This window comes from Periplaneta americana, chromosome 1 (assembly GCF_040183065.1).
Source record: "Periplaneta americana isolate PAMFEO1 chromosome 1, P.americana_PAMFEO1_priV1, whole genome shotgun sequence".
NCBI lineage: Eukaryota > Metazoa > Arthropoda > Insecta > Blattodea > Blattidae > Periplaneta > Periplaneta americana.
Window position 1 is genome coordinate 185,466,323 of NC_091117.1, and position 12,406 is coordinate 185,478,728.

General features: G+C 34.7%; 1 protein-coding gene across 2 annotated transcripts in view; it reads right to left on the reverse strand.

Annotated features, from left to right (window-relative positions):
- Window positions 1-8,321: 8,321 nt before the first annotated feature.
- The window catches only part of LOC138705153 (protein takeout-like), a 34,600-nt gene continuing 30,515 nt past the window's right edge, over window positions 8,322-12,406 (reverse strand). For both annotated transcript variants that reach the window (XM_069833823.1, XM_069833816.1), the window contains one exon: window positions 8,322-8,849. In XM_069833823.1, the coding sequence (XP_069689924.1) occupies window positions 8,698-8,849 (152 nt within the window). In that variant the 3' untranslated portion in view covers window positions 8,322-8,697. The remainder of the gene's footprint in view (window positions 8,850-12,406) is intronic.

Consider the following 12,406-nt stretch of genomic DNA (forward strand, 5'->3'; position numbering starts at 1 on the left):
AATTTTTGCTTCCGAGGAGATGTTTTCGATTTCCACTCAGATGACTGTCGTTTAGGGACTGGGTCGTACAAGTAGCACCAGTTTCATTTTGTTTAAGAAATCACCATCTTCATCAGCCATACTGATCATGTCCCCAGCAAAACACAGAACTTGATGTTTGTACTTTGCTCTGTGGACATAATTACAAAATGCGACGAACAAACAAAACACTATGATAAACAATTGCCTGCAACTCAAAACCAATAATTGCCATTATCAGCAAACTTTAAGGAAATGACATCATGAATGTTACCAACAAAACAAATGTATAATATCCCTTGTTATATATTAATACGAAAAATGGTAGTAAAATTCCGGGAACTTTTTGAACCTGTATTGTATTGTTATTTTAAAACTCTTGTATATCCTTAAATATCAGTGCTATAAAAATTTTGCCTGGAATAAAACTTATCGGAAATCATTGTTAAAGAAACTTTTGTTATGTAACATTTTTCAGAAAAATCAATAATAAGCGAGATATTTCGGTTATTTAATTCACGTCCCCTTATAACCCCTCTTTTAAATAAAGTATTTGAATGCTATATAGCCTAAAATCTAAGTTACAACGAACTTAATTTATATTCCAATTTTCATCGAAATCGCGTGAAAAGGTAACAAACATACAGACAGACAGACAGACAGACTTAAATATCAGTCCTATCAAAATTTTGCCTGGAATAAAACTTATCGGAAATCATTTTTAAAGAAACGTATGTTATGTAACATTTTTCACAAAAAATCAGTAATAAGCGAGATATTTCGGTTTGTTTAATTCAGGTCCCCTTATAACCCCCCTTTTAAATAAAGTATTTTGAATGCCATATAGCCTAAAATCTAAGTTGCAACGAACTTAATTTATGTTCCAATTTTCATCGAAATCCGTTCAGCCATTATCACGTGAAAAGGTAACAAACATCCAGACAGACAGACAGACACACAGGCAGACATACAAACAAAAATTAAAAAAAAGCGATTTTCGGTTTCAGGATGATTAATTATATAATATGTTAACACCAATTATTTTTGGAAAAGCAAAAATTACCAGAAAAATTTCGCTTACAGATTTATTATTAGTATAGATGGCATTGAGTGTAACTTTAATCAATTACATGGTGTTAATTCATATTAATATATAGCATTTAAAAATATATCAATTTGTTCATAATTTAATCTTTTTATTGATTTTGTATATTTCATAATATTCTGATTGTATAAAACTGTTTGTCTGTATTCCCCAGTAGCATTTCTGTGGAGTTAAAAATTTTACAAATTTCTGCGACTTTCAATAACATACAATCGTACTCTTCGCTTAGTGTTCAAACCATATTGATGGAATAACGGTCTATGTTGTCCGTCCGATAGTAAATTTATGAGCGGAATTACGATGTAAAATTTTTGGTCCTCCTGCACAGTTAGCAGATTGTAACATAGACCGTTATTCGGCCCAACGCTTCAATTATAAAATTAACAAGATCAACAAATTAACTGTCATAACAGTATTTGCTTCAAAATTGTATTAATAACTTTGCAAAATCAATCAGCTAAATAAATTGCTTAATAAGAAGAAAGTTTGCTCTAAAGTTTATAATTATATCAGTAAAATGATGAAACTTATCAAAATCTAAATCTAAAAAAAGTTCTATAAAAATTTCATGAAAATGTATAATTATATCAAATTAACAAAATAAATATGTTAAAAATGCTTAAAGAGGAAAATTTTTCTGATTAAAATATATCGGAAAATTTTCATCATTAAGCAAAAGATTTTGGTTGCCAACAAATGTTTCCTTTCCTTTCAAAGTCTGCTCAACCTGCGTCTGCTATTGTAACTTTTAAGAATGTTCTCATTCCTTTTTCTTCAATTTAATTGCTTTATTTTTATATGATTAAGCAATAATGAAAGCTGCAAAATTATTTCTAGGGAATCTAAGATATAAACTTAAAATTCCTATTGCGACATTTTTAAAGCACAAATGCACGGGAAACATGGATTCACAACAGAAATGATATCTGAAAGGAAAATTACCTAATATTTTTGAAACGGTGAAAAACCCTTTAAGTGAGAAATCGAGAATTTTAAGTAATGTTACAATTCGTTATTTATTTAAAAACAAAAATAGGACATAGAAGCAAAAATTAAAGCCAAACACGTAAAATAGATTGAAAAAGTCATGAAATCTGCTTTAAACAGATTGATTAAAACCAGTGTTGCCAATTCAGCGGTTTTTCCGCTAGATCTAGCGTTTTTCTGTGTTAGTTTAGCGGATAAAATTTATGTAATTTGTATTGCTGATATAGGGATTTAGCGGGTATTTTTAGCACTCACAGCGGCAAAATAATCTAATTTTACATTGACAATATAGCAATTTAGCGGTTTCTGCACGGTCTCATAGCGGATTTTTAAGAATCGAGTTGGCAACACTGATTAAAACAGTGATTGAACAAATGCTAGCTGGAATAAAAGCACAATGATGCCCAAAATTACGATTCTTTAACAATGTTGAGTGTGATTTAAAATTTGAAAGTGGACAATTTGAAGACTTATTTTTTAAATAGGCAAAACTAGTGCAACATTCTGAAGTCAGAAGTAAGAAACTGTTATAATTGTTGCCAACTTTTTTGAAGAAAATACGGGAGACTATGTGATCGACAAAATTTAACATAGAAAATGGACAAATTATCCAGTTCCGTTACTAAAAAACAACTTTATTCTACACGTCGGCAGCTAGATTTAAATTTAGAGTATTTTGAGACAGATTTTGTCTCGCGTACTAATAGTTGAAATCGACTACAGTTTGCAGTTCTGATTTGATTAGATGTGTCATGTTCATTGCATCGAACATCTGTCCAATTATTGTTCATGAGATGAAACACCCTTTTTATATGAGCATTACTAACTATATGGTACGTTTAGAATAAAACTCGCCAGGTTTGTCAAATATATATCATTAAAATGATTTGATTTTAAACGAGTGAGCACTAAAATTGATTTGTGGCAAGCATTACCTTCTACAAAGACTGCACATTTTAGTGCATCTCAAACTTTATCATATAAATCATCATCATTCACGGCAAAATCAAATGCTTCGAATGAAAATTTTTAGGCCTACATTATGCAAAAATAAGGAAGAAAAATGCTCGATGAGAAGAAAAATACGGGAGCCGGGAATCTGTTAAAAACTAGGGCCAAATACGGGAGATCCCAGGAAATACGGGAGAGTTGGCATCCCTAGTGGTATTGGTATTGGTGATGGTGGTAGTATTTGTGGTGGTGTTGGTGGTAATATTAATGCTTATAATTATAAAATAGTAATAGTAATAATAATATTGATAACGTATAAGTACTATATTTATGTTGTTGCTGGACCTCAAACGAATCTGTTTCTAAATGAGAACTGGCAAGAAGACTTCAAGGAGTTGTCACCAGCGTTCACTGAAGCATTTTCTCAGATCTTCAAACTTATTATTAACAACGTTGCAAGTAATGTTTTATATGACGATTTATTTCCAGAAAAACTGCCGAAGTAAAGTCAACTGTAAAGCTTTGCAGTTACATAGACTACTTCCCAGTAACATTTTTCAGGATTATTTTGCACTACATTTAAATAAAAAAACAGTGTTACATTATACCTCATGGCAATAACAATGGTTTCATGAAATAGTTATGTAGGTTACGTGTTTTTAAAATGTAATTTTATTTTGTGAGTATTGCCAGTTACTCAGGAAAAGACAACGGAAGGAATGTGATCGTATATCTTACATTGTATTAACTTGTATTAATTTCAAACGTACTAGCAATAAAATAAATAAAAATAAATAAAAAACTAAAAAAAAAACATGTTTTATAGCGATCTAACCTTAATTTGTAATAAAGTAATTACTTAACAAACAAATAGACGTCGTCATCCGCTTTCGACAAGAAAGTTTGAACATCATCCCTGGACAGTACTTTAGATTTTTTTCTTGCACGGTATACAATTGAATTCCTCTATAATAATGCAATAAGATTTCCATGGATGCCTACGCGGTCTTCCACCATCGTCTCGAAGGCGCTGATAAAGTTGAGCAAACATTGTGTGGTGAGGGTGATTTCTGTTTTGAAACTGTTGTTGGTACATGTGAAGAGCTCTTCTTGCGTTTCCGCGAGCCTCCCCATAACACATTACCATGCCGGCTAACTCGGGGAAAGTACAGACATCCATTCTCAATTGATGATTAAACTGAACTGAAAGGGAAAGGTATTGAACATTAAACGTAAACAAACAACAACAACAACAACCACCCTTCTCGTCTCTTACAAACATCTCTGCAAACAAACAGGGGTGCATACATTCGCATACATTGACGTACGCCCACGCAAAGACATTTTTAACGGTAACTTTGAAACTACGAGTCAAAACACATAAGTTATTTAACAAAAAAGGTTCCTTATTGTTAGATCTATCACCCCTCAGCGTTTGTCGCAGAGGTTTTGAATCACTCATATATATGTGTATGTGTGTGTGTCTTTAGAGACAATTAATATTAGATACACTCCACAAAACTGACTTCATTTATACACCGACGGATCCTTGATCTCTAGAGAACAAAGTGCCGGTGTAGGTGTTACGTGCTGTCTCTTCTCACTTTATAGATCTCTTGGGTATGGAACAACAAGTTTTGATGGAGAAATCATTGCAATAAGTGAATGTCTCAGGAATCTTCTATGCCACATCAATAAATTTAAGAATGCAGTTATATTGTCAGACTCCAAAGCAGCTATTCTATCAATAGTCTCCAAACACACACCTTCGTCTCAAACAGCAGAAATAACTAAAATGCTCTCTCAATTAATATCACTCAATAAAATAATTGTATTCCAATGGATACCATCCCATTGTGGAATCCTGGGAAATGAGAATGCGGATGCTTTAGCAAAGAAGGGCAGCACTGCTACTTACAGACCTGTTACTAAATCTACGTATTACTCTGTGAAAAGATTTATTAAATCTACATACTTAGACTTCAACAAACAAAATTTGATAACACAATCCCAAGGGAAAAAATGGAACTCTCTGCATCAAAATCCACAGTTAATTCCCGATTTACCACGAAAATCGTCTGTAGCTGCATTTAGATTGGCAACAGGCCATGATTGTTTGGCCAAACACCTGCATAGAATTGGAATATATCAGTCCCTTAACTGCCCATTGTGCAACTCAAACCAAGAAATTGATTCGGAACACCTCAAAATCTGTGCTTCAGTGGCTGGTCATGATAATATCTTTGAAAAATATTGGAGTGCAAGAGGTCAAATGACTTTATTGTCAAACGCCTGGCATTAGAAAACAACAACAACAACAACAAACATATATATGCCGTATCGTTTATTTACTAACATATTTATTATGTAGGCTTATAATTTATTGTTAATTTCCCCAGGGAGTTTTGAGACAAACGCAAATAAAATAGTATGAAAACTCGCCTAGTTAATCCTGCTTCATCCATGATTTTAAATTTGTGAGTGCATTCACATGCTCCCCGAATTAAGTGCCGCTCTACGTTCCGGGGGCGGTAAACTGCACACACGTTTCAGGTATATGACCTAAAAGAAGGTAATTTACACACATGTAATTTTCACACACCTATTTTGGATATGTAATCTGCACACGCAAACAACCCAGGTAATAAAAACAGAATGTAAATTGCGCACAGAGCTACAATGGCAGGCATATATTTACTTTGAACATACTATTACAATAGTAATGTATTAACAATAATTTATATTGGCAGGTGATATTTTAATCGCTTAATGAATTCCACTCGGAATATAGGCAATGCTCCTCATTAAAACCTTTTATATTTCTCTCCATAGTTTCTTTCCTCCTTAAGGAGCAATTATGTTTAATTTTTGCAGCAGTAGATATCCACTGAATGTTCACGTATGTGTCTATTTGAAATTCAATTAACCTATTTTTAAAATTATAAATATGATATCTGGATGAGCAGAGTAAAATGTCTTGTTGAATCTACTATGAAAATACGTACAGGCATTAATTAGTTTTACGCTGCAGTCTTTCTGTTTTGGCTGCTCAGATTGAAGGAGGAAAGGTAACGTCATCGTCTACATAGCTGTGTACTAAATAGTCACAAACGTTATCTAGTCTTTCATCTTGTGGCTTAATGACCACTAAATCAGATACAAAACAGTCGGAAACCTCATGTGGGTTTAAAAATAGTAGTACAAGTTTTAACCATCTGCCTATTTCAGAATCACTTTTATATTTCTTTATGGAAGCATATTTTTTTAATCTGACGAAGCCAAAATTGACTTAGATGGAATGTACATCCAATGACATTGGCCTCACTCCATACAACGTTTACTGCAGCATGGTTAGCACTTATAAACAACTGTGTTCAAGGGCCAATGCTCTATGTTGAACTGCTGCATAACTATCTGTCCAAGTCATTCTAACTCATACAGTACCTATCTTCTTCCATTACAAGCTGCGTAAGTCAATTGTGCTTGTCACCCGTAAAATTTGTTGACATGCGTTCGATTTATATGTCGTTTATTAAAAAAATAACCCGACTCGTGCTGTGTGTGTAATTTACATACGACCCCTACCACCTAGGTTTTGTTGCGTATGCAGATTACATACCACAAGTCTATAGCAAAGGTATGGAAAAAAAAATATACCTGAAAAGTGTGTGTACGTTCAGTAACAATGTTCCTGCATCACTAAACACGAAAAAAAACTTTTTTTTCTGTCAAGTACTTGTCCACGTTCGTTCAATTTAAATCCAAACGTTTCACCGAGTTTACCTCTCAAATTTTCATATGACATAATGGCATTTTCACTTTTCACAGACCTCAGAAATCTGATTTTTTTTCTTTAGCAAACTAAATACACAAAGCTTCATCTACGAAGTCAGTATGCCTATTAAACTGCAAAACAGCAAACTGGCCCCTAAAATTTTAGAAAGAGAAGTTATTCTCTCACTTGCATAAAGTGTATCAATGGCTAAGAGATGAGGGTGGCGAATCATAGAAAAGTATGTATTTCATACGCTAGGAAGACGAGCCAACAACAAGATGGAAGTTTTCTTGTAAAACCATAAAACATTCTGTTCCAACTTTCAATAGGGTAGACCAGGTCACTGTCCTCATATCTCCATCTCTTTTTGAAGTGCTTGTGCTAAGATTTCTCCTATGATATCTGCTACCTGCTTTGTAGTTACAAAATAACGGTACAGTGGAAGCTCTTAAGTTCGACAGAAAACAAGTTTGACATCCTATAGTTCGACTGTTACGTAGGAGAATTAGACACACCCCTATACGGGCACTAAGAAATGGGTTTGCCATTGGAATGGGAATTGGTTCTGTGTCTTGTAGTGATGCTTTTGTTAAAGAAAAACAGAATATTTTATTGATTAGGACATCCATATTGATCACTGATTTTAAATTAATGAACTCTTCTTTTTCTATTTGAGAATTGTGCCGTTTGTGAGACGGAACTGTCGAAACCCACTGTGGTACTAGAAGCAGCTACGCAAGTCTCGGGGCGGGCAGGAAATGCAAGTACAGTACTGTATTCGTTGATGGATAACCAATAAGAATTTGTATTTATTTCACCTGCCACACCCACTACCCTTATTGGACTGAACTTTCAATTCTGTTCAGTCGAACTTAGGAAAGTCCACTGTACTATTCTGCTTTGAAATAAACAATTTCTGAGAGACGAATATTGTCGGAATTTTTAGTCTGAGTTTGTATTCACAAAATAATAATTAATAACGAGTACAACCGATTCATTTTAATCGACTCGATTGTGTGATTAAATATTTTCATAGATTAATCTTACAACAAATTCATCGATTAATCGAACAGATTAATCAATTAAATCTCACAACACTACTTATCATACTTGTATATTTTTTTAGTTAATAGTGTCAGCAGAGAATGATTCCTTTGAATTGCATAGAATCCATAATTGGAACAGTTGATGCTAGTGCACCTACTTTTCCATAAACACTGATAGAAGATTGTGTTGGGGAAAGCCATAAGTCAGTGACTTATAGGTTTGCTCCAAAAAACTTATTTTCCATCGAACATTTCGAAGCTGAAGTGATGAATTGCTTATGGTATTTTTCTACTGAATGGTAGATATATTCCGACAAAAGAATCAACAATAAAATATTTTTTATACAGTTTAACTCGTAGGATTTCTAAAAACACTGATTAAAATATTGTTAAAATGGAAAACACAAAATATGCTTCGTATAATAAAGTGTTCGTATGCTATGAATTGATATTATTTATTCCTTAGTGTAAACACTCGTACATAGCTATTACACGTACTGAGAAACATGTGAAAATACATTCTTATTTCTTTGCACTACAGGACTTCCATCCCTTATATTGAGTGATTTCATGTTCCAGCAAAAAAATCTAGGACATAATGTGTACAGCTATATCTAAATTCTAAATTGTTAGGCAAGTACTGTATTTGTATATTTATTAGCGTTCAAGAAGGCACATTCTCAGTAGGTACCAGTAAGCAACTGGCCATACTAAATTAATTTGGAATTGAAAAACAAAATACATTGAAATCTTTACTTCACTATTGACATTAAAGTGTTTCTACGAATATCATGGATATCCCATCATATGGTCTGTTATTGGAGATACAGCTCGTCATACGTAAATTGCCGGACTACATTGTTGGTCAAATTCTTGAACAAAACGCCAAATGCTTCTTCTGGAAGATATCTATAAGTTTCAAATGCTTCACGCCAATTCTCGTTCAGAAACCTGTTTGTGGTTTCACCTGACAACAGAAGGAAAACAATTTTATTATGTATGTGTTACCAATGTACTTATCTGCAACGTTGCAATTATTAGTTCTTCAATTGTATCAATGACTTATTAGTAGACTTCCAAGTTCAGGTCCCGAGCGGAGATATACAGGTTAACTGTTAGCGGACTATTTGGCGGAGATGGGGAAAAGGGACTAGGGGCTGTTTGCTTTTTCATCTATCACGCTGTCTGTAAGTCTGGTGGAGGTTTCGTACATACTATAGGCGTGGCTCTTATTTCCAGCAGCCAACCACGTTGCAGGTCGGCTACATTTAGACGTGTGAGTCTTGTTATTTGCTGCAGATGACGTTATACACTTCCGAATATTAGATAAGCATTGGATATAATCGTCTGTCATTTTGGTTCTTTCGTTGCCGTTCTCAGCAAGCAGACGAGGACACTATTTGCTACATCATTAAACATTGCCAAGACGTAATTTCTATGAGAGGCAATCAATCGCACTGTAATTTTTAGGATTCATAGATAAATATCCAAGGAAAGCATAAAAAAATTCGGGATCAAAATCTTTTTTTGGAAATTCAGAAAAAAATTATTAACTTCGAAGTGACTAGTTAAAATAGACATTGACACCATCAAAAGTTAATAAGTGACAAATTTTTTTATTTTTCAAATTCGATAAAGAGTCAAAGGGAGGGAAATGTTTAGAAAGAATGGAATTCACTTTTAAAAGTGGCTGCAACTCAAAATCTTCACTGTTTTCCGAGTTACTGCGAGTTAAACAAATGCACGTTTTTGCCTGGCGGACTTCTGTATGCAAAGTGATAACTTTTGTCTGTTAAAACTGCGGATTCTCATAGAAACCATCGCTCTGATTTCAAATTTGTTTTCAAAATGTTTCCATTGCTTGAGGTTTGCGAGTTAATCGTGAGTTTTTAAATTTAATTAAAATATTTCTGTTACATAAATAAGATTTGTACTGATTAAATACTGGTATAACATACGAGGCGCATCCAGAAAGTAAGTTTCCCGATTTTTCCCCCTTGAAAGTAAACGTAATTAGCCGTGTCAATTGCGCATGCGTAACAGATCTATGACGTATCAATCATATGCCAGCCGAACAGGTCCCGCCTGGTGCCAGTAGCATGGCAGCAGTGGTCCGAAATGGAAGCTCTTATTCCTTCTCCCGCCGCCTGCGTGGTTCGGTCGGTGATAAAGTTCTTTAATGCACAAAGCATTGCGCCAATTGAAATTCATCGGCAGCTCTGTCAGGTCTATGGGCCGAACATCATGAGTAAGCAGATGGTGCGTCGCTGGTGTAGGCAGTTTTCCGAAGGTCGTCAAAGTGTCCATGATGAAGAGCGCAGTGGGCGACCGTCCCTCATCAATGATGATCGTGTTGAGCTGGTGCAGCAGTGCATCATGGAGAACCGTTACTTCACGATTACGGAGCTGAGCAGCAATTTTCCGCAGATATCGCGATCCTTGTTGCATGAGATTGTCACTAAGCACCTGCTGTTCAAAAAAGTGTGTGCCAGGTGGGTGCCGAAAAACCTGACACCCGAACACAAAATGCAACGTTTAGGAGCAGCACTGACATTTCTGCAACGGTATCACTGTGTTGTGGGACAGGAAGGACATTCTGCTCATTGACTTCCTTCCAAGAGGTGAAACAGTGAACGCTGACCGTTACTGTGAAACACTGCGAAAATTGCGATGTGCCATTCAAAACAAGAGGCGTGGAATGCTTACTGCAGGTGTTGTGCTCCTCCATGACAATGCTCGTCCACATACGGCTCGGCGCACAGCAGCTGTTTTGACGGAATTTGGCTGAGAGTTGTTTGATCATCCACCCTACAGTCCTGATCTTGCTCCCAGCGATTTTCACGTTTTCTTGCACCTAAAAAAATTCCTGTCCTCCGTGAGCGTTTTGGCAACAACGAAGAACTGAAGACGTCTGTCACACGCTGGTTCCATTCACAGGCGGCAGAGCTCTACGACAGAGGGATACAAAAGTTGATCCCACGATACGACAAGTGTCTCAATTCTGATGTTGGCTATGTTGAAAAATAGCTGAAACATTGCTGTACCTGTTGCCAATAAATGTTTTCCTGAAAGTGTGTGTTTTTTTTAAATAGGGAAACTTACTTTCTGGATGCGCCTCGTACTTTGAAAGGAGCAGATAAATAAGGTTTAAATTCTTAATGGTTATTACGATTGGTTTAAACATGCACTAAAGCCAGACGTAAGTGCAAGTTTGAACCAATAAATTATTGAGATTTGCGATAAATTAAGTAGGTAGTTTAGGAAATTCTGTATTTATTATGTATAACTACTTTTGTATATAGATCTGTTTGTTAAATTATTAAGTTTGTACTTTTGTGAACTAATATCAACAAATCTATCACTATCACTGTCACTAGGTGATGTTCGAATATTTGAATTTCAACAAAGAACTAAATTTTGTTTTATTGGATTTACATTTTTATTTATTTATATTTAGAAATTTTTATAGATTTTGCTTTGTAATTTTATTTTATTATAAACAAATCTTTTGAAGATGTTCTATAGACTGTATTCCATTATATACATTTCAACAAGTAACTGAAATAATTTCCAATTTATGTTATAGTACGTGGCATTCCTAGCTTATAGCTGTGTTGTCCACTATGTAAAAATTATATAGCTTTGAGGAGTTTATCTTGAAAGGGAAGTGATGCAAGTTTAAATTTAATGTACGCCGCTATGTTATCTTACACTTATAGTGTCATCAGTAACATAGCCAAGGTTTTTTTAAAGTTCTGGTATACGTTTTCAACACAGGATAACAGAGAAGGTTTGGAATTGAACTGGTTACATCAGCTACTTGTCTATGCGGATGACGTGAATATATTAGTTGAAAAATCCACAAACGATTAGGGAAAATACGGGAATTTTACTTGAAGCAAGTACAGAGATAGGTTTGGAAGTAAATCCCGAAACGACAAAGTGTATGATTATGTCTCGTGACCAGAATATTGTACGAAATGGAAACATAAAAATTGGAAATTTATCTTTTGAAGAGGTGAAAAAATTCAAATAAATGGGAGCAACAGTAACAAATTTAAATGATACTTGGGAGGAAATTAAACACAGAATAAATATGGGAAATGCCTGTTATTATTCGGTTGAGAAGATTTTATCATACAGTCTGCTGTCAAAAATTCTGAAAGTTAGAATTTATAAAACAGTTATATTACCGGTTGTTCTTTATGATTGTGAAACTTGGACTCTCACTTTGAGAGAGGAACATAGGTTAAGGGTGTTTGAGAATAAGATGCTTAGGAAAATATTTGGGGCTAAGAGGAATGAAGTTACAAGAGAATGGAGAAAGTTATACAACATAGAACTGCACGCATTGTATTCTTCACCTGACATAATTAGGAACATTAAATCCAGACGTTTGAAATGGGCAGGGCATGTATCACGTATGGGCGAATCCAGAAATGCATATAGAGTGTTAGTTAGGAGGCCGGAAGGAAAAGACCTTTGGGGAGGCCGAGACATAGATGGGAAGATAATATTAAAATG